The 27,563-nt window shown below is 41.1% G+C and overlaps 2 protein-coding genes across 2 annotated transcripts; both read left to right on the top strand.

Annotated features, from left to right (window-relative positions):
• Positions 1 to 322: 322 nt before the first annotated feature.
• Positions 323 to 21,657, top strand: map3k20a (mitogen-activated protein kinase kinase kinase 20a). The gene is made up of 20 exons (XM_076103676.1): positions 323 to 444; positions 1,984 to 2,169; positions 3,178 to 3,265; positions 7,132 to 7,233; positions 8,293 to 8,358; positions 8,482 to 8,510; positions 9,002 to 9,139; positions 10,621 to 10,707; positions 10,946 to 11,020; positions 11,115 to 11,221; positions 13,355 to 13,490; positions 16,892 to 16,936; positions 17,033 to 17,063; positions 17,164 to 17,303; positions 17,429 to 17,491; positions 17,609 to 17,698; positions 19,710 to 19,826; positions 19,992 to 20,066; positions 20,227 to 20,377; positions 20,547 to 21,657. The coding sequence occupies exons 2-20, from the start codon at positions 2,011 to 2,013 to the stop codon at positions 21,257 to 21,259; spliced, it is 2,412 nt and encodes an 803-aa protein (XP_075959791.1). The 5' UTR covers positions 323 to 444; positions 1,984 to 2,010; the 3' UTR covers positions 21,260 to 21,657.
• A 976-nt stretch (positions 21,658 to 22,633) lies between these two features.
• cdca7a (cell division cycle associated 7a) lies at positions 22,634 to 26,257 on the top strand. The gene is made up of 10 exons (XM_076103665.1): positions 22,634 to 22,967; positions 23,762 to 23,902; positions 24,005 to 24,133; positions 24,216 to 24,416; positions 24,542 to 24,619; positions 24,704 to 24,895; positions 24,986 to 25,114; positions 25,209 to 25,358; positions 25,443 to 25,579; positions 25,672 to 26,257. The coding sequence occupies exons 1-10, from the start codon at positions 22,803 to 22,805 to the stop codon at positions 25,703 to 25,705; spliced, it is 1,356 nt and encodes a 451-aa protein (XP_075959780.1). The 5' UTR covers positions 22,634 to 22,802; the 3' UTR covers positions 25,706 to 26,257.
• Positions 26,258 to 27,563: the final 1,306 nt, after the last annotated feature.

The following is a 27,563-nucleotide window of genomic DNA, read 5'->3' as shown; positions in this document are numbered from 1 at the left end:
TCAAATTGACACAGGGACATTTGACAGAAGAATAAAACCTATAGAGCAGTTCCGGTATTATTGGAACATGTTAAGCGACCTATGCAAAATTCTAATGGGGACCTCGTCTGGTCCGCGCACTACACGTGGAGCACCACCGTCCCGGGACGGTGTGGAAAAACAACAAGGTTGGAGAACCTCGGGGTGTGTCCCACTTTGGTCCGGCGGGGGGAGCTGTTGTCATTGGGATCGTGAGTGTAAAACCCTGCAGTCCAGTCGGTGTTGGCTGCTGCTGCTGGGAGAAGTTGTGTAACCAGTAAAACCACCGCGGGGCGAGGGCAGACATTAGAAAATCGTCACATGAGATTTCCCGGAACACTTAACTTCTCCGGTTGTCTTACTGAACGTTTGCAACGTGCACCTCGACGAGCGACGCGGGAGACGAAAGCTTCCCACTTGATGTTGGTATGTATGTTAATAATGTCGGAGTGTAAAAGTTAGATACAGTATTCAGATGTTGGCTCACTGGTTGTCCATGTGAGTATGAGCAGTGGTTTTATGGTAGGCTGGTTCATAACCTACAGGAGGCTACACATACTTGTGCAGGTTTACTTTTGGTTTTGAATTGTTGAGTGTGAAACTTAAAGCAGTGTTTGTAAAGGGCTTCTGTAAAACTATAACACGTACAGTCGTAATAATACTGATATTTATAGGAAAATATTTTCCACTCTCCCAATTGTTGATACAGTAAACTATGCCCTTGGCTTTTTCAAGTTTGACTATTGAGACATATTTGCAGTGCATCATGTCTTTAGAGAGCTATGTAGTGTAAACTACCACAATAATCTAAGCCACTCAGAGCATGATCAATACCATTGCACTGTAAGATCATTGATAACTATTTGAGATTGTGATATCAATATGTGTCTGGGATTAGAAAATCACCGCTGCAGACTGTTTTGGGTGTAACATCTAAAAGTTGACAGGTCACCCTCCTATCTGCTAGCTTTGTGCGATTTATTTTCCATTTATTTTTGATTAGAGTAACGACTAGACATATGGCTATCAGGCCGTTATTGTTGCAGTGTTTGCTATTAAGTGAGAACAGGCAGGAAGGAGATCAGGAGTGCTACCATATCCCAGTAACCCTGGCTTCTTGAGTGGACAACAATACAGTGGGCTGGTCCACTGAGCAGATTGCTGTGAGTCTAAGTATAGCATGCATACAAGTAAATCAGCAGAGAGCAATGGCCCCCCTTTGTGACAATGGAGGCATTTCCCGCTGTGATGGATAGCAATCCCAATGAATACCCAGGTAACAGCCTTTTAAAAGCCATAATTGCTCAGCTTGAAATGGGAAACCTATGAACAATAACAGAACTACAATTTCCTGTAATGACGGAATTATGTCTTTTACAAGATGCTTTTATGCTCTTACAGACAAACAAAAGGATGCGATAATCAATGTGTGTGGACTCCAGTTTGGGAGCATCACATTTCTAACCCTGACACGGTATACTGGATGCATGGCCTTAGGGAACATGCCGTTTTTCTCTATGGTTTTGTCTTGAAACACTCAGACAGAGTCCATTTTCTCGCTCTCTTTTTGTGGCCTTACTTGTACCGAACACCGTAGACCCTGCTGGAACAGTGTGTGACTTTGGCTGCATGACCACAGCATACCAGGCATGCCATCGTCCTTATACAAGCAGAGTCTGGACCCTGAGCTCATTGCTTTACTGATGATGAGGAGTGTGTGTGGAGCAGAGAAAAGAGACGGTCTGTGAATGACAGAGCTGAAACCAGGGCTTTCACACTGACACGACATGCAGAATCAGCCACAGCTGATTTTTCCCTTTTCCAGGTCATGTCGGAGTCTCATCAAACCTGTGTATTTCAGAGTGAAGCTATTCTTTGAAGCGTCTTGCACAGCAGGAGTCCTTTTGTTTTACAGGACTCTGTTGAGTGAACTTCCTTCCTTCCTTCATTGTGACCCCTCCACAGAAGCACTCTTGGTGCCGATGAGATGAGATGTTGTCTCCATGCGCCTCCTTCGTGCAAATCACGTTCAATGACATCCACTTCTACGAGAACTGTGGCGGCGGCAGCTTCGGGAGTGTGTACCGAGCCAGGTGGATCTCCCAGGATAAAGAGGTGGCGGTGAAGAAACTGCTCAAGATTGAAAACGAGGTAGGAGTCATAATTGCCTGGGCTTTTCATATACTTTTTAATTGTCAGTATAATACTCATTTTAATTGCTACCCCATGTTGGGGATGTGGCTACTTCTGTACCCATCACTCATGGTCATTATACACCCCCACTCTCAGAAATATGCAGGGAACGAAACAGTATTGCCAAATGAAAGAATGTATTTGGCCCCATTACAGCAGGGACCGTTGCTGAGATCTCTTTGAAAGCTCAGGCTCATTGTCTTACAGACAAAAAAAGAACTATCTTTGAAATCGTGTCATGGAAATTGTATTATGTATTATGCCTGTGATAGGATGTTCAGAAAGCGATTCATGGTTTCCTTTTTTTGAAATTGTAAAAGATCACAGATATCCATTCAACTTCACTCAAGTGTTGGAGAGATAATTGTTCAGTGAAAATTATAATGTAATCCTTTCACATTGAACCAATTGTTCATTTAATTACAGTGTTTGGCTACAATTAAATAAATTGGTTTTGTCAAGTTTCTGTTCATTCAAGGAATAGTTTCACAGACATCTTTATGGATTTCCGTGTAAAACATTCACGGTCCGAAGTGGGTGAATGTTACTGACTTTGTTGATACTCTGACTTTTTCTATCGCGCCACCAAGAGGTTGATATTTGGGTGTTTCAGTGAAATGACTAGTGATATGATAGATTGATATGTCATTTCGTGGTAAAAACATTCATGAATGTTTGTCCAGTACTTTGGTTTATGACAAATACCTGCCAAACTAATTCCCATCAGCCTCCATTGTGTTTAGTTTAGTGCTAATTACCAAATGCTAACACGCTAAACTAAGACGGTTAACATGGTGAACATTAAACTTAGCATGCTGACGTTAGCATTTAGCTCAAAGCGCCACAGGCCACTAGCACGGCTGCAGACTCCTGTTTCTTTAGACCCTGAAGTAAAGATGTTCAGACATTTGTATCGCATTAGCATCAAAAATACCCAGCTATGTTGTCCTATGTTTATTGTTTTAGGCTGAAATCCTCAGCGTCCTCAGCCACCGTAACATCATCCAGTTTTATGGCGCGATTGTTGAGGCTCCCAACTACGGAATCGTCACAGGTAAGATATTTCAAAGCCTTCACATTGGCCGTGTCATAAATACAGTATGTCTCAATGATGATCAGTGTGCACCAGAGCTGCTTGGCTACATCATGATAGCAAACACAGCAGCTGAATCTGTTTGCATCAGTTGCAGTTTGCTCAACACTGAATGGTGCAGAGGTTTCTATCGAAACATTAGTGAATGCCAGAGGGTTCGGGTATGTGCACACATTGATACAGTCGTTGTGCGCCCCTTTCTTTTGTGTTGAGGTTATAGGCTGAGAAGAATAAACCTTGTGTTGCAAGGGGCCCACAATGCCTCTGCACAAACTTTTCACTTTACTGTGGAGATGTCATTTAAGTTGTATTGTATTTTAAACCAAGTCTTCTCAGAATCAGCTTTAATGGGCAAATAAGTGTGAGCACATACAAGGGATTTGCATCTATAGACATACGGCTAAAAGGCACAAGTGTAAGGAGCTCAGTTAGCTAACCTGGTAGAGTGGGCGGTCCATGCTTAGCCTGAGACGAGGTTTTCAAATGACTTATTTCGTCCGACCAACTGCAGAAAGATATTCAATTTACAAGCATGTAAATTAACAAATGCACTCATTTCAGAAGCTGCAAACAGCAAATGTGAAACAGCAAATCTTGCTTCATAAATTTGGCTTGACAATTAATGATTTTTCTAAATTGTTGGCAATTGGTTTTCTATCAATCGACTAATCAATTAATAACTTAAGCACGATGTGGAATTGAGATTTAATTTGCAGTTGCATAAATGTGACTCAAGTCATATAATTGCCATATCTTGACCACAAACATTGCTCTTCTTCCAGGAAAAAGTTAAACACCCTGTCAGTGAAAGTTGTAGCACCCCTCACTCACATCCTGAACAGGGAGTACCACCTCCTTTCATCATGTGGACAACATCCCACAGCGCAGATTAATCACATAAGAGATTCTTTGTTCTGGCGGTCAATGCCACTGATAAATAAAAGAGCCCATAGTTCACATTTGTCCTTACTAAATCAAATGGATTCATGGTGTGTTATCTAATACAGTAAACTGTTTCTTCTCCACAACCAGGGGTGTTGTTACATTACATTTATTAAAAAAATCTTTCGTCTAAAGTACCCCATACTAAATGCATTAAAACTTCTTAAGCCCAAGAGCTAGATGCAATCAAAAATCATAGTGATAATAAAGAGTACAAGTTATCTTGCTTTAAAACATGGCTGGATTTGGAGGGTGAGAGGCGAAGCATAAACACTGAGAGATTGTGGTTCTACTTTTCTTTATTTACCTTTACAAAGACGCCATAGCTCTGCATTTGTTTCTCTATTTTGAATTTCTAACAGCATCCAACAGTAACCTACATACTGTTAAGTATCGCTAACAGTATCTACTGTACAAGTAAAACTACACACTTTTACTGAGTGAATATACCATGGACTTTATTTAATTTAATTTGATTTATATTAGCTGTCCGGCTAGGTTGGCAACAGAGTTGAGACTGGGATTTAGGAGTGTTATTGGGGAGCATTTTTATTAAATGGAAGTGCTCAAATTAAAAGTCCACAATAAATGAAAACTGTAAATGAATAAAGAATACATGTCAAGTCAAGGCAGGTAAATCTTTGTTCTCTCTTGTCCCATAAAGGGAAAGTTGACATGTAGCTACAGTTAAAATTACCACACTAAAAAATAAGACAATGAGTCAGAAGAGGCAATAAGTTAAGACTATAAGACAATAATAAACAATAAAAACAACAAACTAATAAAAACACTTGAAATGAATTAATTGTATCAATTAATAGCAGCACAAAAACTGGGATCATATCAAGTGTTATATTTATTGATTTTTATTTAGTCTTTACTTGATCAGGTGAGGTTGTATATTGTGATGTTCAAATGGTAGAATTTAATTTTGACAGTGTTGGGCGGTTTATTTATGTAAGTGTCAATGTGTGGGATTAAAATTAAAAGTCAATATCTCTATACTGCAGTGTTACAAAACGACCACAGAAACAAAAGACAGGTGACAGGTTACGCAACCAAAACTGTCTTTCAGTTTACAAAACGGCAAACATATGCTCCTCAGTAAAGACAAAAAGAAAAAACATCATAATAAAAATGTGTATTAAAAGCCTATTATCTAGTGGTGATTAAAAGAAGGAAATTAAACTGTTTTCTACTTCAGGAAATCATTTTTTCCTCACATCAAACCCACTGAATGTTTTCCTTGTGTGACACATCCATTGTTAGCATAACTAAAAGTCATCTCAGGTGAACTCCATAACTTCCGTGACCTTAGATTTCTGTTTTTACATGTCCATCCCCATGCTGATATCATTTTTACCGATGGCTATCATGTCCTTTTCTTGTGGAATGGAGAGTGGTAGAAGAGACAGAATTATGAAACCTCACCTCGTACAATATGACACTGTAACAACGTTAAGCAACTGCTGCCTCTATAGAGTTTCCCATCTTACGTTCACATAGCTCCATGTCCTGCAGGAGAAGATTGTGATTATCGTGAGCAGAGTGAAATCAGTGTCTGCACTTCAGTTAAATGTTATGCAAACCACGCTTTTCTATGTAATAGCTGTGTGTGGGAGAACTGTATAAGAAGAACATTAACGAAAAACTCACGACACCTCAGCAGCCTCTATAGTATTTTGCAGCTGTGATAGAGAGAGGTTTTGTTTGTCAAGTCGCTGATTGATGTCTCTATTTGTCAAAGCACAATCTAATTAGCAGCAGATCCAGGAAAAAAATGTTTATTGCCATCCTGACCATGTCATGTCCACATTCATCAGCTCTGTTATAAATGTCCTCTGTCTGTTGACACACAGCATCAGGCCAGGCAGCTCCCTCTTTCTGCAGCCAATATCTACAACCTATTTGAGAAACCTGTTTGTCTCTGTTCACCTGCGTGAGCTGAACAATATCTGTCACTCAACGACCTCATGAACCTAATAAATTAAGGTCAGCTATTGTTTTAGGGTAAAGGTACATTTACCTGTGAGATACACTGCAAGGTTGTTTGTTGTCGCACACAAACTGATTAAAAGAAGTACAACAGAGCCTCAGGTAGCCACGTTATTCACGGAATGTGGAGGATCGTATTACAGTAAAGTGCAGAAGCAGACAAGGCTTCACTTGCACACACAGGCGAAGTCAGGTGAGCTTATTTATGCACCTGCTGTCAGACAGCTTTTGCCACAAATGCAAACGCAAAAAGCAATCCAGACTTGTAAAAAAAACAAAAAGCATCTGTGTATTTTATGATTGTTAATTAGACTCCTGCCTTGGCGCCAATGCATGTTTACACTGTGTTGAAACATGATTGGGTTATTATGCACAAACAGAGGTTTCCTGCTGTTTTATCTGGTATGATGGTGCTTGTTTATCTTCATTCAGGTACTATACCTCACGAGGTCTCTGTCTACAGGTATCTGTATGTCTTGGAGAGCTTTTGTGAGGGGGGATTTTGCAAAAGGCTTCGTGGTTGTCAAGACTCATAAGAAGTGCCACATTCGAAGTCTATTCAACTTTAGAAAACAGAGGAGATTATTTGTGTTTTAGAGAGTTGATAGCATGTGGGCTTCTAAGGGAGCAGTGTTCATTTACACCGTGATAAATTGAGGCCATATGCAGCAACAGGTCAGTGACAGGAGCAATCTGTAAACAAGACACAGTCAGCAGGCGTCCAGGAGTTCTCTGGCGAAATCTCTATTCCCATAATGCTCTCACATGCTGCACTAATAATGTACAATGCAACGCCTGAAGACAACAGTTTTTCACTATAAGACATTTCACCATCACAAGTCAGTCACTTCCAATAAAACAAACTCAAACATGATCACATTTCTCCACAGAGTATGCAAGTGGTGGATCGTTGTATGATTACCTGTCCAGTGCTGAGAGTGAGGAAATGGACATGGGGCAGATCATGACATGGGCTGCAGAAATCGCCAGAGGTAAATGTGACAATTATTTTATCTCCTTGATTGTATTAGTAACTAACAGCTTGTGCTTGCCAATAACAGTGTCTTTGTATTAATCAATTAACTGAAAACCTAAAAAAGTCTGTTTAAGAAAAAAAGTAAAAATTCTCTGATTACAGCTTCTTAAAATGTGAATATTTTCTGGTTTCTATACTCCTCTGTGACAGTGAGCTGAATGTCTTTGAGTTTTGGACAAAACAAGACATTGTACGATGTCATCTTGGGCTTCGAAAAGCACTGATCAACACTTTTCACCATTTTATGACATTTTATAGACCAAACAACCAATCGATGAATCGAGAAAATAATCAACAGATTAATCAAAAATGATAATAATCATTAGTTGCTGGCAGTGGTTTTATTATGATAAATAAAATATGACAAAGACAGCAGTTAAAGTTTTTATACACTTAATTGTAGAACTTAAGGAGGCTGGTACGGTATGTTTTGAGGGACCTTAACTTCTTTTTCATAGAAAGCAGTTGTAATAAAACTGATATGTGCAAATAAGTCGTTTTTTAAAAAGTGATTTAAAAGACAAGGCAGGGGTTTGTAGTCCTATTAAAGTCAGTTTCTGTAAGAATCACAAAATTGCATAATACATGACATCAAAAACAGATCGTTAAACAGCAGCACTATGTTCATTTATCAGCTGTGAAAGTAAGAAGTTTTACAAGTCAAGAAAAAATGCTAAACTTTTTTTTGACTCAAGTCATCATTTGTTGCAGTCATGACTGATCTTCACACTGATAACCAATGTGTGTGTGCTTAAGTGTGTGCTGGCACTCTAGGTGTACTTAGCAATATAAATACAAGTCAATGAGTCTTGATTTTGCTCATGAGTGAATTCCTAATAGTATGCGTTTTTACTCAAGGTATCGTAGGTCTCCCTCATTACTACTCCACACATACAGTATTACAAACCGGATAAAACAAGCATGATTTTCTCCTGATTGAGTGATCAGAGTCACCAGTGTATAGAGTGTTTCCAGTGGCCTGCCTCTGAAAAACGTCTCTTTATTTCCGCTTTAGGAATGCACTATTTACATTCAGAGGCCCCCGTTAAGGTGATCCACAGAGACCTGAAGTCCAGGAATGGTAAAGGATTTCATTTCTAGAATATTTTGGTGTCCAAACCAATATTAATTTGTACACATACATGAATGTTACATATTCTAAAGTGAACGCAAAGTTTTATTGACTTTCTATTTTCTCTTGCAGTTGTTGTGTCGGCAGACAAGTCTCTCAAGGTTGGTTTTCATTATGACTTATACTCTGTTGAGTTTCATCTCAGATACATTTTGCTGCACAATAAGAGTGCTCTGATGAGGTGATACTGTCTGGTTAACTGCATGTTTCAACTGTTATCTCAGAATTTAAAAGGAATATGAGCATTAAATACTGGTATGTTATTTACCTTCAGTATGTGGACACAAGAGGGCAGTGACTAACTTAGCATTTACAAGAACCAGCATTACTGGTGCGCTTCACTGTAGACGAGATTAGTAGAAAGGAGATTAAATAAAACTCTTGAAAGAGAGGTAGTATATTATGGAAAACTATTTCGTAACTCCAAACAGTTTTTGAAGCCTCTTTTGTATCTGATGTATCATGAGACAAGAGCATATTGTGCCAAATTGCAGTGATGAAAACAAGCAATTGTGTCCAGGCCTTAATGATGTGATTACAGTACAGCATTTAGATGCAATGATAATCGTAATTTTGTTTTTTGTCACTTCAGATCTGTGATTTTGGGGCATCCAAGTTCCTGACCCACACAACGCACATGTCCTTGGTGGGCACGTTTCCCTGGATGGCTCCGGAGGTGATCCAGAGTCTGCCTGTGTCTGAGACGTGTGACACTTTCTCCTACGGTGTGGTGAGTGACAGGAAAGGAAAGGAGGGGAAAGCACCACTCTCACAAGTGATGCCATTTTTAAGTTTCCAATTCTGTAGATCATTGTTTCGTCACATGTTGCCTTCTTCAGAGTACAAGTCAGCAGACATCTGACTGACATGTTCACTGTGTTCTAAATCACATGCTTTTAGTTTATACTGCAGCCGCCCTTACAAAGTATGTACTGTTGCATCCAGCATTCAATTGGGACATATTACTTCCTCATACCATTGCACCTTGAACTTTGAGCCTTTTGCTCATTTATCCACTGCACAGAGAATTATGGGTAAGAATAGCCAAAAAAAGCATGCTGGCTTGCATACTGAAAAAATGCAACAAGATAGACCGGTCATACAGCATTTTACGTACCATGTATTGGGGACATAATAAATCTTTTTCCTCCATGTTAATTATGGTAGTATGGGTATTTGAACACACAGAGTGTATAGGACAGTTGCCCATATTCTTGTAAAAAAGCAACTGTCAGTCAACCAGTCCCACTGATATTTCTATTTCTGCATTTCTTTCTCTGCTTAAGTGGACAATCAAATTTATTTTGACCTTTGCAGAAGTGAAGCCGCTTAATAAATGTCTTTGTCTTTCTTCTTCCTAAAACTCGTCCTGAACTTGCTGAATTTGCTGTCTAAAGACTTTTGGAAGTAATTTCAAAATGGAAACCAGTTAACAGCTCAAAAAAAGTTTTTTTTGCAGTTCCTATTATGCAAGAGTAAATCTCTGATGCAAAACCTCAAAAATACGTTTCCTCAGATATACAGTAGGCAGGATGTTACGTGCTGAACAGTCAATGTTTATGATTGCAACGAGTGCTTTCTGTGTCAGAGGTAAAGCAAAAATAATTGCAGATTTACAGTAAGTATGCAGTCTCCCCGCACTGACACACTTCTGAGGAGCTGATTTCTATAGCAAAATACATACATCTAATGAGAGGCAGCTGGCAAGTGTAGAAATATAGAAATGTAGAGTACAGTAGAGCCCTTGGCTGTTTAATAAATGTCTCTCCACCTTTTCTTAAATCTCCTTTTTTAAAGACATCGACTCAGGTTGAATACCTGACACTGTTGAATACCACCTGAGAAGCACCTACATGATCAAGGGAGTGCTGTTATTGCACTTCAGACGTCATTTCAGCCTTTAATCATTTAAATCTAAGAATATTTCCTTTGTCTAATTTGCATGTTGCATTTGGTCTTCAAGAAAGACAGAAAAGTGTTTTAAATGTTTATTTGTCTACAAACACACAACAGAAAATGATAAAAGCTACTTATTTGCTCTGCAATATTTATTATTCATGCAATATTTTCTCTGTGAAACCCACTGGGGCAAAACAAAAGATTCATAGATGTGTGTATGTTGCCTGAGCATACACATACGTCTATGCATATTATTTCACAGTGTTATAACTTTGTTTGTTTGCTGACCTTGGCTCTTTACTTCCGTGACAGGTTCTTTGGGAAATGCTCACCCGTGAGATACCCTTCAAAGGTCTGGAAGGTTTACAAGTGGCCTGGCTCGTGGTGGAGAAAAACGAGGTACTCTAGTGTGCGATTATGTGTATGTACCGTATACAGTATAGTGACCCTTGGAACACGGGGAATCATTATCGCCAAGAGGCTGAAGCGTTATGAAGCCACTGCCAGCAGATGGTTAGCTTGGCTTAGCTTTAACTCTCAGCAAGAAAGTGAATAAGCATGAATTCCTAAATGTCAAACAATTCCCTCAAATCAGCAGCCCTTCAGCTCATCCTACATCTGACTGTGTGTGTTTCAGAGGTTAACCATCCCGAGTGGCTGTCCTGCCCGCTTTGCTGAGCTCATGAGGAACTGCTGGGCAGCAGAATCTAAAGTGAGTGGTCCACTAAGTTACATTATGCAAATTGACAACATATGTATGCTTTCATTTGAATCATACAGAGCAAATGTTTGTGTGTTGATTTCAGGAAAGGCCAATGTTCAAGCAGATCCTCTCGACTTTGGAGTCCATGTCGAACGACAGCCAACTTTCTCAACAGTGCAACTCTTTCCTTCACAACAAGGCTGAATGGAGGTAATGTGATCAGCCATTCTCCCAGGCCCAGTAAATGTATTTATAACTCTCTTTTTCACCGATATACTGCCTCAGCCTAAGGAAATGTGCGACTGTTTTCAAAGAGTGATGTGGAAATGTAGCTGATGGGGGCCGTGGAATACAAAAAAGGACTTGAGATCGTGCATATAGATCTTTAATAATTACACTGATAGCTACATAAAGGCCTGAAAACCTCCACAGAATCATCCATCTGGATATACTTCCTCTCTTTACCCATAAGGCCCTAAAAATAATCACCATCTTTTTCAAGTAGAAGTGTTTAATTGGGTTGTATGAGCAGCTGGAGGTTTGGTGATGTTCAGCACAGCCTGAGTCTCAGCTGTTACTTTATTCTCTGTCTGCCTCTCTGCGGGGCTTGTCTGTGCTCTGAGGTTTTTCTTCAGAAGTTGTGCTGGTGGCATCATGTCCAGGCAGCCATCTGCAGGTGCAGCAGGTTGGAGTGAAACTCGCTGCTGGAAAACAGAAACTGAGAATGTGTGAAACAGAAAGATGCATTTGTTGTCGCTCGAGAGGTTTGATACTTTAAGCTTAGCTGGCTTGTGGGTGATCAGAGCTGGAGGTAGGGCAGTGAGATATTATGTTGGCCATATATGCTTTTATGTACGGTATAAGAAGACTAAAAGTCTACTGCCTACTAGCAGCACTGTGTGGCTGCACTTATGCACACATCGATCGTCACTTCATTTTCATGTACACTGTTAAGCTGCTCTTATAGCCAATTAAAACACCTTCCACTTAAAGGGGAGAGTCCCTACTTTAACCTGACACTCATTGTTTTGTGACAGATTCAACATCAAATGGTGTAATGGTCAAAAGCAGCTGATTTAATTCAACGATTGCTATGTCTCATGACATCTGAAATTAGAACTTGAATTTTGTGATCTAATTATTTGTCTTAAGAACTAAATATAGACTGAGTCACGTAAGTTAAATATCATGTAACACTAAACAGACGCCTCTTGTTACACTCTGTATCGGACTAGTTTGGACAGAATAGGAAGAAAGTCTTTTCTGTCTGGATTAGACATTCTGCAGCGTGCAGGACGATGTGCAAAGACAAAATGTTTTCCAGGAAAGTGAACAAGAGGCAAGAGAACAAATTGTTTGGGAAGTTGAGCAAGAGTGGAAATTGTTTGAAGTGGGAAGCGTCGGGGTGGAGGAACCGGAGGACTGGGAGGAGTCAGGATGGGCTTTCCTGCTACATGTGTTTATGAACAGAGAGAGAGAGTGTGAGAACCAAGTTTTTGTTGGGCTGAAGCTCAGCGTGGATTTCCACGACACACTGTGCAGCCCCACCTGCTGGGCAAAACAAACTTCCCCCACATGAGACATTGTCCCGTCCTTGGCATCCGAAGCTTTAGACACAGCCTAATCACCTTCTGACTGCAGGGGATCACTCGTGCTTTTCACAGTTTTACTTCATTTTGCTTTAGTATGTGCTACTGCTTACTGCCATGGTACTCTACTCTAACTGGTATTCATGTAATTATTCTTCACACTGGGTTGTTTAAAGGAGAAGGCTGGTGATATTTAATCATTTCTTACTGTCAACAAATCCAACGAAATGACCAGAACTTAAGGTGAGAGCTCTTTAACCTTTAAGCCACACTGAACTGCCAGTGAGTTACTCATTACATACAACTGCTCTGTGCCAAACCCACATAACTTCATTTCAAATTCTAGTGGGAATTCTTAAGCTTCCAAAGATGCCAAATAAACACATTTAATAGAATAATCCAGCAATAAAACCACGGAGCCTTACAAATATGGCACGTCAGTTAACCTTAAGGCTAATTAAGTTAAAATAAGAAGGTAAACCTGGAAACTCCTTCATTTCAATTATCACAAGCGCTGTAGTTTACTGAGTCAATCCTACATGTAACACACCCTGCTAAAAAAAAGTAGGGCACCAATTGTGTATTAATCCGCAGCTAAAAATAGTCTACAACAAAATCCCTATTTACTCCTGACAAAAAGAAAAATATGAAATCATGCCAGTCTTTAACATTTGAAAAAAGTGTTTGTTTTCCGATATTCGATGTGGAGATATTTGGTAAACTGTTGACATTGTTCTGTTTCTGTTTATTGCAGGTGTGAGATTGAAGCTACGCTTGAGAGACTTAAGAAGCTGGAGAGAGACCTGAGTACCAAAGAGCAGGAGCTGAAGGAGCGAGAACGCCGTCTAAAGATGTGGGAGCACAAACTCATCGAACAGTCCAACAGCCCGGTGAGTTGCTCATTATGTCCTCTCCACCTTGGTCCACCTTCACCCGCAGGACAGCCGCCACCAGCTGTCGAGTGGTCACAGCAGCAGCACCTCACGTTCACACTCCTGTTCACATGCTAGTTTCCTCAATCCCATTGCGAGAGGGACAGACTCCTTCTGATCTCCCTCTGGGGGTGACATGGAAATGGGAAAGCATGTGGAATGAAAATAAAAAAGTGTGGAATAAGGTACATCATGGGCAGTGTGTATTATTGGCAGTACTTCAGTTATGTAAAGTGTAGTGCATGGTTGCCCAACAAGTATATTTGCATCATGATTGCACAGAGTGAATGCTGCACTTACCAGAATTCCTATTGAATTGTGAGCGTTGCGGAACTTGCAGTTCACGGCGTTGCTGTTTTGCCGGTTTGTTTCCTTGCATTGCAGTATTTGCATGCAAAAGACACGACAGATTATGTTTTGTTTTTTCTTGTTTGCACTTTGTGTTTCTGTGGACAGAACGTGTTTGCTTTCTCAAACCCGTGTGTGACGGAATGCCACAGTAGTATACAGTATAGATAACTTGAACACCTTTGGATCAAGTACACTGAAATCTCTTCCTGTGTTTCCTATCGTTTCCTATCCTCCACTTATTCTTTTGTTCTGTTAACTTTCTTTTACCATCTACTTTTCTTCTTGGGTTGGGGTTAAGATTGTCCACTTTTCTTATTTACACTTGTGTTTTGAAACTGATTACTTACTTCCCTTTCTTTTCTATCCTCTCTTCTTTTCCTTCACCCCTGTGTCCCTCCTTTCTCCACCCGTCTCTCTGCCTTTCAGCTCCTCTTACCTGTGGCTAAAAAGATAAGCGCTAAGTCATTCTATCAGTCTAAGACGGAGGAATCAAACAGTTCACAGATGTCATGTCAGATCACAACCTCCAGTAACGAGGAGGTGAATCTGCAGTCCATGACGAAGGGCTTTGAGGACATGTTTTCCTTGGACTTTGGCCGGCCTATCCTGCATTCGGGCATGCAGGTCAACATGCAGGCCAGGCAGAACTCCTCCGTGTCGAGCTGTGTCAGAGAAGGACACAAAGTCAACATGACTCTGGGAATGGGACGCTTCACTTGGTCTGACGACAGTGAATAAAGCTCTCCGACGCTCTGCGTCTCCACGGCTGCATCTATCAAATACTGTAATCTCACTGGATGCTTTATTGGTTTTGTGGAAGCAATCTTTGGCGATGAATTACTTGTTAAGTCATGATTATTTTGATCATTTCAATAATCATGAGAAACACCAGAACACATACATTGACTTAATATTTCTTCTGCTTTGTTCAAGTTGTATTCAGAAATCACTCAATCTAGCACAGAAAGGTATTTCAGAATACTTGTAGAGCCCTCCACCTATGTATATTATGGATGTCATTTACCGTATGTCTAATGTACTGGATGTATAGTGCCATGCTGTGAAGAAAGAGCCACATGAGCCAGTTGCTTAGAGAGGGCCAGGCTTTTATGATGAAGTGACATTTTGCTGACATTAAGATTGGCCAATTTGTTCTGGATGTGTTGGAGTGCAGTTGTTGAGACGCAGTCTCTTACCAGGATGAGAAACTACATGTTTTTTTTCCTCTGACTGACCCAAGGTTCAAAACAGCAGGAGAAGGATGTGGCTGTATGACTGTCAGCTTCATTGCTCACGTCACATTTTACTTTTCAAGACAGGCTTCTTGCTTAGGCCTTACAAGATTTACAAACATTAAGAAATAGGGAATTATATATAACAACGTTTCTGCGCTAAAAGGCTTGATTCAGAAGTCACGGATTTTACCAAATGTAGATTTTAATAGAATCATTTCCTTCTGTTGACACATTTTTCATACAGAATCTCACCGTACGGTCTAACTGAATATTCGCCTCAAGACCTGCACTTTACAGTAGAGAAAATCGTATTAGCATTAGTGTTCAAGTAGGTATTAGGCTTCATCTGGGGGAAGGACATGCTTCCTTGAGCATAGCACATTAAATTGTCCCATTCACTTGTTATCATCAGTCAGTCTCATGAGGATGTAATCCTCTGCATTCCTGTGTTGTTGCTTGTTAGCATCCTGCCGTGAGCTAATATTCAAACATCGGCTGTACTCTTGTGCCTTCAAGCTCTATACACACTAGACTACACATAACGATTAACACACACTCCTACCAATATATACATTTCCCTGTGTGAAATCCAGACACTTCAGAAACATTCAGCCTCCACACTTGTTAATAATCTTCTTGAGCTTTTCACCAAAATCATGCAAGCAGCAGCTTCTTGATGTGACTTATTTTCCTGCATCCTTCACCGTTCTGTCAATAAACCAGTTTCTTTCAACTCTCTGCTGATCTGTTTCATGAGAATGATGTTGTATTGCCACTATTATTACCAAACCCTTTATGATAGAAGACAGAACAGAGCGTGACTGATAGCATTTTAATAAGATTGTAAAATATATTGCTTCACTGGGCATTCATGTTGAGCTGTTTCTTGTGATGTTAACTTTGTAACTCCCAGTGTTCATGGTCTGGTTGCTCATCATCCACTTAGTCCACATGGGGGCAGGATTGTGTGAACTAAGCCAAAGTCTTTTTTTTTTTTTTCTACAGATTCCACACACATGTCATAAACACAAAAACTGTGCGCCCCATTTTGAATTTGAGATAGTCCTCGGAGAAAGAATCATGGCAGCACATTTGTGAAATATAATACGCTGCTTGAAAAGTGATGTTAAGTCACTCCAATGAGACTTTGGCAGCGGCAGAATGCTTCTGAATCTGTTTACTTCCGAACCGCAGCACTGGAGGAGGCGGAAAACGCTGCAGTGCTGAGTGGCTTTGTGAGGCGGGCGGGCTGCACTGAAATGTATGGCAGCGACTGTCTATTGAGACCGGCATTCAGCTCATAATCTGAGCTGTTTATCAGATGTCGTGGGAAGAAGACAGTGAATGGGGGATTACTCATTCATTTAGTCATCTTTCCTCCAATTTTCCATTGCATTATTTCTGTCATTACACACCAGTCTCGTGATCACAATGATGAAATCTTTATTTTGGCTGGCAAGTTTCTGCCTGATTACATTTAATGAGCAATAAATGATTTATCATTCAAACAGATCACGTTAGATCAGTCAGATGGACATTTCGGTTTGATATAGACCATTAGAGGCAAGTCGTCTTCATCCCACAGCACAATAACCGGAAAAGTAATGGCTTCACAGACATGGAAAACATGTCTATTTTCCATTTTAATAACATTTACTTAAGTCTGGTGATTTTTATTTAAATGTCTGCCTGTCATGAATACACATGTTATACTGTCCGTATCCATCCATGTTCTATTGCTGTTACTTCTGTTTGTCTTTTGTTTTTATGCAGTTGCTGCCACACTTTGACATCTATACTTGGACAGAAGAGCATGTGGTCAGTATCATTACTAACCTCATAACTAAGATATTATTTTAGATTTCCACACACCATTGCTATTAAAAATTATCTATTACCATTTTATTCTTTCAGTATTTCTGGATGCAGCAAATATTCGGTGCAGGTTTGTTCATGCACTCTGTCTTTAGTTCAACTTTGGCATCTTCGGACTCTTTATTTGTAATCTGTTGTTTGAAATCTGGGCGTGTCCTTTTCTATCTCAGAGAAGGGTACATGGGGCATGCAGCTGTATGCGGACCTGTTTAAAGAGAATCACATCACTGGAAAGAGGTTGCTGTTGCTCACAGAAAACGACATGAGGGACATGGGGGTCAAATCCAAAGGTCACGCTATGCACCTTAAGGCAAGGCACAGTTAGCCATTAACCACAACTCTCTTAGTTCTTTTAATCCATTCGTCATTTACAGGATGAGTTTTATGCTCATATATATTGGAATTACAGTGAATCTCATATTTTCTCTTCGGCAGGGTGAAATTGAAAAGCTAATGAATGATTACCTCGGATTGGTCCACTTCCCACCTCTGTTGAAGGTATAAACGTTTCTTCTTTATCTTTAGGAAGAGTTGGGGTTTTTTTTGTGGGGGGGGGGGGGGGGGGGGGCTCACTGTGCATATTTGGTGCCTAAACTCCACTTTTTTTTTTCCCAGGATGAGCTGGGAAAGGAGGTTGAGATGAGTAAAACTGTAAATCTGGAGCTGGTGTTTGGGTACCACTGGAAACCAGGAACTGGGAAATCTGTAAGTTTATAGTGAAGCACACACACACACACACACACACACACACACACACACACACACACTGACTGCACCAACATATTCTGCAGCTGTGAGCATCAGATGCAGTTCATCATTCGCTCTGTAAAGGATGACCAAAAAGAAATAAAGGACAACCACAAAAAAATGTTGTAACTACTTTGATTATTCATTTTTAACATCTTTAATAGGTTTTGTAATATTGTTCCTTTGTAAATAGATGTACAGAATAATGTGTTTGCCGTGATTGAATCAGCCGCCTTGTACTGAAGCTGTTTGTTCTGAGGATTCATGATGATGGCTGTTATGCTGACCATTGAAGGCATCACTAGACATGCATAAAACCAGACGAATAAACATTTCATTCTCAGCCATGTACCACATCCACCTCGACTTGCTCACAGCCCTTTGTTAGGGTCTCAAACTGTGGAGAAAGGATGGCTCTTCACTTGCTGTTTGAATTTAATCAAAAATAGCCCATTTAGCCAGAAGTCATTTTCTTTTTAAAAGGCAAACGTTATTTAATCTTTCAGCTGTTCATTGTCCCATCATAAATAGTCCTCTTTCAGTGTGTTCGGCAGGGCTGAAACGAGCCTGCTAATTGCCTCCCATTTCTTCTGACATGTGGTGGTTTAGTGGGTAGAAAACACAGCAGGGAGAAGGAAACAGGAGGCTGAGAAAATGAGAGCTAATTATTTTCCCCTGCCTGGTGTCAGGTTCCGTGTCAGCCTTGTTTTTACAAACTGGAAGGATTTTTGCACTAAATAAAACAAACCCGCACTGCATTTTTTTTCTTCGCCCCTCTTTGCTGGCGATGTCATGGAAGCAGCTGCACTTCTCAAAGGCAAAATGAGGGCCCGCGATTGTGCGGCCACCATCTGACAGCCACTGAGGGTCCCCTACTAATGAGGATATCACCGTGCAGCCAAGTGAAAGGTGCTGAATTATGTATGAGTTGTCATTAGACGCACTCGGGTCCTAGGCATCATTACCAGACATTGTTTCTGCTGGAGTGATTAGACTAGCATGGACCTGGAAGCCCCGGTGCGACCGTCCAGTGCCGACAACAGGCCAGCACGGGGGCCACTGTGGTGTGTTTCTGAGCCAGAGGCTTGCTGAAGCTTCCCCTTTGAGCCGTTTCCAGCCCCTGGGGACGATGCAGGAGAGGGCGAAGGCTCCTCAGACGAGTGTGTTAGTGCCACTCCTCTGATGTCTTTCTCTGTGATCACTACACAATGGATTGGCCTGTGCCATGAACCCTGTGTGGTTAAGCGGTGACCTGTGGCTTCGTGGTCGGCTTTAGGGGATTGGCGGAATCATTACTGCTTCGTCAGCATTCAGTATGCAGGAGAAGAGGTCTGGGGAATTGTTCAGATTCGTGCCTCCTAGTGAGGATTTGATGTGTGCCGCATGCAGCAAGTCATGAGGAAAAACCTTCACCCTTACCACCTAAAATCGATCCGATTCCTGCTCCAAGAAATTAATCCTGGATCCCACCGAGAATAATAACATCTAGTGTTTGACAAAGAATTTACAATGTCCACATCAAAATATTTCCTACCGCGTCATTTATTTCTGTTTCTCTCTTATAGAATTTTCACTACAATGTTGAGACATTAGTACTGATTTTGATTAAAATCCATTCTCTAAATAAGGTGTTTCGAAATCATATATTACACAAATTGCATTATATACAATTTCCGTTTTTCGATATGTAATATTTCTGTCCTCCCCCACTGTAAGTGGCTTTGTGGCCACTACCATCAAACTACCTCTAGGTTGTGCTGTTGGTTTATATACAAGAGTTACCAAGTTCTACTGCAATTAGAAACTTTTCCATACAATCAGGTGTTGTTTGTGAGTGCACCAGACCAGACGCCCATTATCTCACCATTATCGTTTTTTTTTTTTAAATCAGATTTTATTGCAGCTGTACAGTAACAGAGATATTGGTGTCACAAAAGAAAATGTTCAACTCATCCTATTTTCTTTAAAGGACTGCAAATGGAAGATGTACCTGGAACTTGATGGAGATGATATTGCAGTAACCTACATCAAAGATGTCATCTTTAATGTCAACCGACAAGATGTGGAAATCCTGCGGATGACCAAGGTGTCGTCAGAAACACATTTGCTGAACAAGTTACAAATGACATGACCACTAATGTATTAATCAATACTGAATGCTCTCTTTGTTTCTGACCTAGCTGTTTGCATTATACTTCTAAGATTGTTGTATTGCCAGATTCTTTAATGAACTAAAACCTTTGCAATGCAGCCACCTTTTGTGATGGACAAATGGATCGTTGGACTACAGCCGAACCATAAAGTCGACTACACAGTCAATTATGAGGTGAGAGGCACCTCACAGAACAAAGCAAATACACTATCAGCCATTTGAAATATGAATTTGAAAATGCATCAAATGCAATCACAGAACCCCGAGCATCAAGTAAACATATTTTTGAATCTAAATATATTATATGTATTCTCTTCCTGTCTTTTGACTTTAGGATGATGTCAAGTCACCAAAGTCTACCAGACACAGCTGTCCAGTGACGTGGAGTCACAGTGGTAATCAAGACGAGATCAAGACTGTGGAGCTGGCCATCCAAACAACTCCAGCTAACATCAACTTGAGCCCCATGGACAAGTCTTACTATGGTATTTGTTTTATTTATTACTGTATTGACCTCAAGAGTGCCAGAGCAACAGTTTTCACTGCGGGACAAATAAAGATTGTTGAAATTCCTCATTTGAAGATATCACAAATGTATCAGTGTTAAACACAGACTGTCCCCTGAATTTAATTAATGCACATCTTCCTTTTTAGATATTGATACCACATGGCTGTACAACGTAAGGCAGAGGCAGTTAAAGACCCAGAAATCCCAGCAGACTACTGCTGCTCTGACTAGGTCTGACGCCCGCACTCTGCCTCAGTTCCTGTCTGCACATGAAAGCCAGGGGTTTTCTTATGCTGCAGCTGTGCGCCGCTCTCCAAACCGCGCCCATGTATCTAGTTGGATTGACTCTCGCAGCTCCTCGCCAACTACCAGCCTGTCGGCCAAACTCTCCTCGCTCCATCTCGGGTCAAAGGGCAGCAGCCCTTCCAGCACCACGTCAGAGAGCGCCTCAGAGAGGGAGCGAGAGCGCCCACTCAGTGCTGGAGCAGTGCATAACCGCCGCAGAAACCTTTACTTTGGCAACACATTAACTGTGGGAGGGGAGCAGGGTAGGGGGAATGCATGGACCAATACCAGAGGTAACTATGTTCATAATAAAACTAGCAAAACCTCGCGCCAGCCAGGGAGGCCACGGTCCAACAGTTACAGTGTCACACCACAGAACCGCCCCTCCACGATACCAGGTATATTGTCTGTGACAGAAAGCCCTAGTGAGGGAAAAGAGGGGGCCAAAGCCAGCGACGGAGGGTGGATCACAGTGGAGCGACAGAAAAGATTACCGCGTCAGGACAATAAACAAGTCAGAGGTCGACAGAGGAGAGGGGGCAGGGGAGGGCGTGGCGCTGGTGGAAGAACTTAATGTGTACCACACATGAACTGACAGCTTCCTGACATGTCATGCTCTCAAAAGGTTTTATCTGAATTATGTCTGCTTATATGCTGAAAATGAACTGCTTGTTTTAAGAGAATCACACTGATGCCTATGATCGGATGTATATATGTATGAACATAAGCTTTTATCATAAAACAAACTGGCTCCTGTCAGGTTAATATAAATGATCTATTGTTATTAAAACAAATGGACAATTCACTCCTTGTTCTTCATTTTCTTCCTTCCATTAAAAAGCAGATGGCGACCGGTAGTGATGCATAACATTGTTTTAAAATAATTATTTATCAGCCTGGTTTCTCTCAAGTAATCAAATAAACTGTTATGACACCTTTACCCAAGATAAAGGGTTCATTTGTTCAAATCCATTATTTCTGAGTTGCCTCTTTATTTTTGATTTTTTGGTACAGAAATATAACATGGTCTTCTGATTCCACTGTGTGACAATGATCACATGCAATAAGATGAGAAACGCCTTTATTGATACCCAATGGGGAAATGTGGTTATTGCAGCAGCACAAGGACAGAAATAAGTACAGATAAATAACGAAAAAATAATAAGAGGTATACAAAACTAGAATAAGAATAGAAGACAAAAAAAGTAACTATTACAAGAGCATTAAATACATAATTACAAGGCAAATGTAACAGTGGCGGGATGTAATATGTATACAAACAGCGTGCACCAGACTAAAATATAATATGATTAAGTGATGAGACTTTTTGTGTGTCTGTTTTAATGTAGAAATATAATAAGGGTATACTATAGTGAATAATGTACTAAAAGAGTATAAGATATTAACACAATAATATAATATGATATAGTATTGGATATAAGATATATTATAAGGTAGAGGTAAACTTCATAAACCCAGATATGCAAAGTTATATTAGGTCTGCTAGCCACACCCCAGTCTTGTTATGTTCATGCTTCAATCATTCATATCCACTTCCTGTTGTTTATGTCACCCAGTTTTTTGCCTTATCTCAGCGTTGTTGCCAGTCAGTGCTATCTTTTATTATTAGCCACTTTTGCTCAGCTTTAGTAAATTGAATTCCCGTATCTCCCTGTTTCCTCTGCCAATATATCTCCCTCCTTTAATTCCTTTATAAACTCTAAACCCTCATAACGTGTAACTGGAATATTCCTATTTTAATAAGTCTCATCAAAGAGTGCTATGCTTCATGTCTAGGTCCTGTCTGCTATAACGTGAGAGTGACTGATGTACCTCAGCAGGTTAACCAGGGCCTCTTCAAAAGTTACAGTTGGACAGAGCTCAACATTTTACCCGCCTTGCATGCAAATTCACAAATAAAAAAACTCGCGCCACGGCAAAGCACATGGAAGACCCACCGCTCTCTTCCGCTTAATGCATCAGAAAGTAATACGTTTGTGACGTAAATAAACATCCAAACTTATTTTTAAATCTTGATAACGGAGATTAGTTATGAATTTGACCTCTCGTGTCTTTTATAAAGTGTGTTACTCCGTCAAACTACGCGACTACATTTTATGCATCTTCCAGGACCTTCCGGTGGCGCGGGAAACGAACATCTTGATCAGCGTGCAGCTGCAGGATCCGTATTGTTCACTGCAGAGCTGCTGCACTGTCCACTTCTGTGTCTCTGTTTGTGTGCGACTAGTATTCAAAGAAAAATGCCAGCCACCCGCTCCAAGGTAAGAAAAGCTGCCCAACGTTCTTCTCCATTTGATCCGTTAGTGTTAATACTACTTTATAGTCTTCTTGATAATAAAACATCCCGTTAGGACCACTTTGTAACAGTTAAGGGTCACCATTAAAGGGGCAGAGAAGTTTACATGTGAAGTTAACTTAAAGAAAGTTTAGAAGGAGGTAACTTTAATTTACAACGACTAAAGCCCAAGTCAGTTGTATTGAAATATACATGAGCCAGTTACTACTACATGCTTACATTTGACCAGGTTTAACCAACAGGGGTGTGTAACATGTGCAAAACTATGTGACAGTTTGATCTGAAACATTAGTGTTGATCAGTCCATTGACATAAAATGTATATGTAAACATTTTAACAATTAAGTAATCTACTTAAGTTAAAAAATTAACTGGTTGCGGCCAACATTAAGATTTTTGCTGGTTTTTACCTTCTATGACAGAATTATTTGGGGTTTTGGACAAAACAAGCAGTTTGAATGTGAGAACTTTGGCATAAGGCATTTCTTTAAATGTTAAAATAATCAATAGTAAAAGCAATCATTACTCATTCCTCTCGTAAATCATTTGAAGTCTAGCAAGCGAGATCACACAGTCAGCTCTGTAGATGTTGAGTCAGAAGTTGGTATTTGTAACTCAGCCTGATTAGACGCTTTGCTGTTCTCAGAGGTCTGTGGTATCCGTATCAGGGCTGGTATTCAAAGGTGGCATGTCTGCAGACACAGGGGCTTCCTGTGCACTTTGGTAGCTGTTTCCTAAACCTGCTTGGTATGATCTACAGAAACTTGCCGCACACCCTCCGTCTACCAGGATGAGTTTGAGGAGCTTCCGCAGCGTCCCTCTGGTTCCCGAGACGTCATCTTCTTCTTCCTCTGATGACAGTTGTGACAGCTTTGGCTCTGATGGAGGCTTTGCAAACACGGTAACGATACAATATCTAAGTCTTCCTTAATAACATGGTGGTGAGCGTGTGGTTTTTTTTTTTGCAACACCATCTGCAACTAAAGAATGTGTCTGTGTTTAGAGGAGCAGCTTAAGACTGACGAGGAGGACGACAATGACGGAGAAACCAAAGATGTTTAAGGCTTCATCGGAGGAGGACACACGCAGCGGGTTTGAGGAGAGTGTGATCAACAGCCAGATGAAAGCCATGGTACGTTTTCTAAAACTGGAACATATTTCAGAACTCCCTCAGACAGAGTTTAGTCCTAGTTATTAATTGTATTCTCTTTCAGAAAGTAGACTCTGAACCTGTGAGACGTGGCCGCAGGCCCACCATCCTGAAGGTGGCCATGACATTCCCCACCAAGAAGACCGGCAAGAAGAGGCCTGCATCCGAACCACTCCCTCAAAGTGAAGTACAGGACTCCGACTCTGAGGGGGAGGAGAACTTCATCGACAAGAGAGCCCTGAATATCAAGGAGAACAAAGCAATGGTACAGTTTGCTCTATTTATTTCACATTAATTACTTTCATTATCTGGTATTATGAACTGAACTTTGACCTGAACAGCCTCCATTTTTACGCTTTCATTCATGTTTTATGCATTTTATTTTTTTAGCTGGCGAAGCTCATGTCGGAGCTGAACAAAGTACCCGGACTTTTCCCAGGACGGAGGGCAATGTCTGCATCTACTACGGTAATTAAACCCGACGATAAATATGTGACACATGTTAGATTATCAGTGCTCTATATTAATCGGTACGATTTTTGTCTTATTCAGCCTCGACAGGCACCTCGGTGGTCAGCGGGAACTCCTAGAACTCTTCGGAGAAAGTCCGAGCGCTTGTCTCGCCCCCACACGCGGTCCCGCACGCAGGTGGACGGACCCCCCAGCCCGACTCCAGAAGAAGAGCCCGAGGACAGCTTCAGCCTGGTTCGCAAAAGCCGCTACTTCGAGGAAGTCGATGAGCCAGTGAGTCGCGTCACAAACCGCCTTTTTACATTGCGTCAAATCGTCTTAATGAACAGTACGGGCATTAACTGCATTTTATTTCATGCGCAGCCACGCCGCCGTTCCTTCAATGGCATGAAGGCCATCCCTCACGTGGTGCGGCCTGTGGACGACGTCACAGAGACGGAGCTGCGGGGCATCTGCAACAACGTGCGGGAGAAAGTCTACAACAGCTCCACTGTAGGTCCCGCATTCGCTGCAAAAAGATTTGAGCGGCTGCATTTGCTTGTTGAACTCTTTGCCTGAAGACTTCTCTCTTTTTTTTATTTTCCAGGGATCCACTTGCCACCAGTGCCGCCAGAAAACAATCGACACCAAAACCAACTGCCGTAACCCAGAGTGTGTCGGGGTCAGGGGTCAGTTCTGCGGCCCTTGTCTTCGTAACCGGTACGGAGAGGAGGTCCGTGACGCTCTGCTGGATCCGGTGAGTACCTAAAACCTACGAGGTTGTGTTCTCATGAGTGTGTTGGGCAGGTCTGACTGACTTCTTAATCGTTGTTTGCGGTAGGAGTGGCAGTGCCCGCCATGCAGAGGGATCTGTAACTGCAGCTTCTGTCGGGCCAGAGACGGTCGCTGTGCTACAGGAGTGTTGGTGTACCTGGCAAAATATCACGGATTTGACAATGTGCACGCCTACCTGAAAAGGTGACCGGAGCATTTGCGAAATTTGAAGTGTGTTTTATTTAGACTTGACTGTCTGTGTTTTAACACTGAGACTCATTTTATGTTCACTGCAGCTTGAAAAAGAAGATGGAAGAGACAGGCGAGTGAGATGTGGAGGAACGAGCTGATCCTGGACCTGACTGACATGCGCTGTGATAATTCCTACCAGTCCAAACATTCATGGTGTTTCAAGCATTATAACATAATGCTAAATGTTGTTCCTGTTGGTGAAATTTCACCTACTGTTTTTAGCATTGACTGACATCTGGAGCAGGGCCATGCTGCCAGTTCTCTCCAGCCTGACGCTTGCTTTGTTGTTGTTTTCCTGCCTGTTCTAAAGAGTTTTTACATTAAGACTGGTTGATCGTAAGCTAAGGTGGACCAAAACAAATTTTTAGGAAGATGTCTCATACTTGATTGTTGTCCGAACATTCCCGTGGATCTTAAATGTTTTAAGACACATGCTGTATATATTCCCATAGCACGAGATCATAGATGAATAGGGCATGATCTACTGTATTCTTACATTGTTTTAAATGTTACAGCTTTTGTCTTTTTTTTTTTTTTTTTTTTTCTAGTTGCAAATTAATGCTTGTGTTTTTACAAGTTCTGTAAATCTGCTGAAAGTGTAAATGTAAAAAATAAAACACACAAAAGGTTTGCTCTAGTTGGGACGTTGTGCAGAAATGTCCCGATGATCTGCATGCCGCTGAGGTGGTGCAGGTGGAAAGGGCAGAGGCTCTGGGGTCCACTGCCTCTCACTTCTACACCGAGAGGAGCTGTGTGATATACTACAGCGCCTGGTTAAATATCCTTCATTAGATAACTGTCACTAATGGTGTGGAAACAATTAGCACACTCTAATGGGAATCTCATACCTGTAAATCATTTTATCCTGTTAAAGCACATTCTCGCTCTGCTCCAGTCTCTTTGGCTCATTTTCTGCCTTCCACTGTTAAGTAGGAATCGTTGAAGGTGCCACTGGAGTGGCAATAGAGTTATGGCCTGCATTTTCTGCTCAGAAGTGCGATACTCTACGCGGAATGACACGGAATTAACCTTTGTGTCGCTCATCTTTGAAATGTACTTCATTCGACCTGCACCAGGACACGCTGATTATACGATACTGTTTCAAAGATAATCAGCGGCTGAGATTTCTTCTTCAGTGTAATGGCAGGTGGAGGTTATCCTGCTGCTGCCGCCTGTGTTTATCAGGCACTGTGCTCCTAACATGAAGCGTAACGCTGAACTGTTGATGGGAATATCTGTTGTGCTGATGCTTGATTTGTACTGTACATTTTCATTAAATTGTTAATCACTGCAGAATCTGTGTTATCAGTTTTCTTTGACTTGACATATCACTCTATCCAGAACAGTGGCAGCTGTAATTACTGTTATTGAAACATGTAGGAGAACATGATGATGGAAGATCTTGAGGACCGTGAAGGCTGGAAGTTTATCAACGGTTTCCGCCGCTGTTAGCAAGCTGTGGTCAGTGTAGAGAGTAAGTTTGAGGGTGAAACTCACGTTAAAAAGACGACGCCATCCTGTCTGCACAAGCTTTAACGGGTCAAATAATCACAATTTACAACAATAAGCTGCATTAAAGGTACTCCACTACATTCAACAAATAGTGGTTTGCTGCAATAATAATGTTCAGAATGTTAAACACAGCGTCTTTAAGAGACAGAAGTTTCCATTACGATGTTTCTAGAAAATGTCCCTGTGGCATGAAAAACGAGTGGGCTGACTATATGCCCTTGTTGTGGTCTTGGTCTCACAGCAGCGTCTCTGAGAGAGTTTGCTGTGTGTTCACACTAATAGGTAAAAGCAATGTTTATTTCCAGTTCACAGTGTCTATTGTCTGAATAGGGCTACAGCAAATGAATAGACTGCAGAATATTGACTTTACCATCTTAGACAATCAGTGGAGAAATGTGCAAAGGGAACTTCACACCCTCATCAC

The sequence above is a fragment of the Anarhichas minor genome, unplaced genomic scaffold (genome assembly GCF_050575085.1).
Source record: "Anarhichas minor isolate MPS153535 unplaced genomic scaffold, ASM5057508v1 ptg000004l, whole genome shotgun sequence".
NCBI lineage: Eukaryota > Metazoa > Chordata > Actinopteri > Perciformes > Anarhichadidae > Anarhichas > Anarhichas minor.
This window is presented reverse-complemented; position numbering and strand designations above follow the sequence as displayed.

Excerpts from the sequence above, each read along its gene's own strand:
- map3k20a (XM_076103676.1), top strand. The coding sequence starts at position 2,011 with ATGTTGTCTCCATGCGCCTCCTTCGTGCAAATCACGTTCAATGACATC. Across the intron at positions 9,140-10,620 it reads ACACTTTCTCCTACGGTGTG|GTTCTTTGGGAAATGCTCAC; the intron begins GTGAGTGACAGG and ends CTTCCGTGACAG. Across the intron at positions 11,222-13,354 it reads CACAACAAGGCTGAATGGAG|GTGTGAGATTGAAGCTACGC; the intron begins GTAATGTGATCA and ends TGTTTATTGCAG.
- cdca7a (XM_076103665.1), top strand. The coding sequence starts at position 22,803 with ATGCATCTTCCAGGACCTTCCGGTGGCGCGGGAAACGAACATCTTGAT. Across the intron at positions 22,968-23,761 it reads TGCCAGCCACCCGCTCCAAG|AAACTTGCCGCACACCCTCC; the intron begins GTAAGAAAAGCT and ends TATGATCTACAG. Across the intron at positions 23,903-24,004 it reads ATGGAGGCTTTGCAAACACG|AGGAGCAGCTTAAGACTGAC; the intron begins GTAACGATACAA and ends GTCTGTGTTTAG.